Source organism: Trichinella spiralis (genome assembly GCF_000181795.1).
Source record: "Trichinella spiralis strain ISS 195 chromosome Unknown Scfld622, whole genome shotgun sequence".
NCBI lineage: Eukaryota > Metazoa > Nematoda > Enoplea > Trichinellida > Trichinellidae > Trichinella > Trichinella spiralis.
The window spans coordinates 1-1,377 of record NW_003527561.1 but is presented as its reverse complement, the minus strand read 5'-3'; the positions used below and the strand labels follow the sequence as shown (position 1 = coordinate 1,377).

Here is a 1,377-nt window from a genome sequence, read left to right as displayed (position 1 = left end):
CTGTGACTCATGCATCGGCACGGATTCTACCGAGGGCGGAAGACAGTGTACAGAAGAGTAGAGAGTTCGCCCAGTGGCAGACGTATCTGCTCGTCAATTCAAAGGGAGAAGGCGCGAAAGCGCCATCAGTCGTACGATTGTTGTACATGAGGACGAGTTGGTTGCGAGAAGTTGGCTTTGAATACGAGATATGCAGTATTGGAAGTCAGTAATGCCGGTATTCAGAAGACACGAGTGGGAGGTGCGGACGAACTGAGTCGAAAGTGCAACGGAAGGACGATCGAGCGAGGGTCTAGTACGTATCGTATGAAAGGCATTGGAATTACTGTTAGGGACAACGGTAAAAGAAATCGGGTATTCGTACACTTAGAGCGTTTAGTCGCAACGTATAGTGTCAGCGGAGTCAGGGAACCGGAAGACGTCGGTGAAGGAGACCGCCATCGACAAGAGTTTTGGAGACCCTAATCGCAGTCCACGCCGTGGAAGATACACCTGATCCACCCTAATTATACAGTCCACTTACGTTTGGCCGGACGAACGGACGTCTGGTCAATTTGTACCTGAAAGTCAGATTACTGTTGCAGTTCTGACTCTAACAAACGGCATTAACAAAGTAGAAACAACGAAAAAGGAAAAAACTAAATAATACAACACAATGAAGTAAAAAACAAATATAAATAAGCGGTGGCCAGGTGCATTCTTATCTTCTTCCTTGTTTCTTCTTCGGTCTATTACCGATTTCCCTTCTTATATACAAATCTGCTCTGACTGTTTGTAAATAAATTTGTTGCCTGTTGAAATTTATCTAGATTTGATGTAAACTTCCGGGTGTAATATCAGAATACTGAATAATCTGTTTGAAAAATCTGGAACGTTGCAGCAACACTTCCAATTTCCGGGTTACAAATGGCAGTAATGCTAACGTTACGCGTTAGCTCGCAATTTCACTTAATTTTACGCATGATTTCACGCATATGCCTTTGTCAAATATTGTTCGCGTTTCCCATCACATCACAGATGTTGGTAAAGGCGATTTTAATGCAAAGGGAAAATGAACAATTGACAAATTGTCCACAGTTGCAGCTTTCCAGCTAAACCAAGGAGTGACAATTACTAAATTGTTAGCATCTGATTAATTTCTTGATTTTACTGGGAGTGTTCTATTTAAATCTTTCTTGTTTACAATCCAAGAATTTTACTTTAATATTTACAAAGTCTTTCATTACGAAACATCCATATATGTATTTTTATACATGTCGATGAGGTTTGCTATTTGTATGAAAAATCCTGTTTGACGTTCATAGATTTCATATAAAATACAGTCCAACTTGGATAAGTGCATACGATTTTGGCCAAAAAAATTCCCTGTAGTTAATT

At 40.3% G+C, this 1,377-nt stretch overlaps 1 protein-coding gene across 1 annotated transcript; it reads left to right on the top strand.

Moving 5' to 3' along the window:
* Window positions 1-53: 53 nt before the first annotated feature.
* On the top strand, window positions 54-465 carry Tsp_13531 (putative nicotinate phosphoribosyltransferase; the record flags this gene model as incomplete). Its single annotated transcript, XM_003370516.1, has 2 exons — window positions 54-156; window positions 197-465. Coding segments are annotated over 2 exons (372 nt in total), but the record flags the coding sequence as incomplete, so codon positions are not given.
* Window positions 466-1,377: the final 912 nt, after the last annotated feature.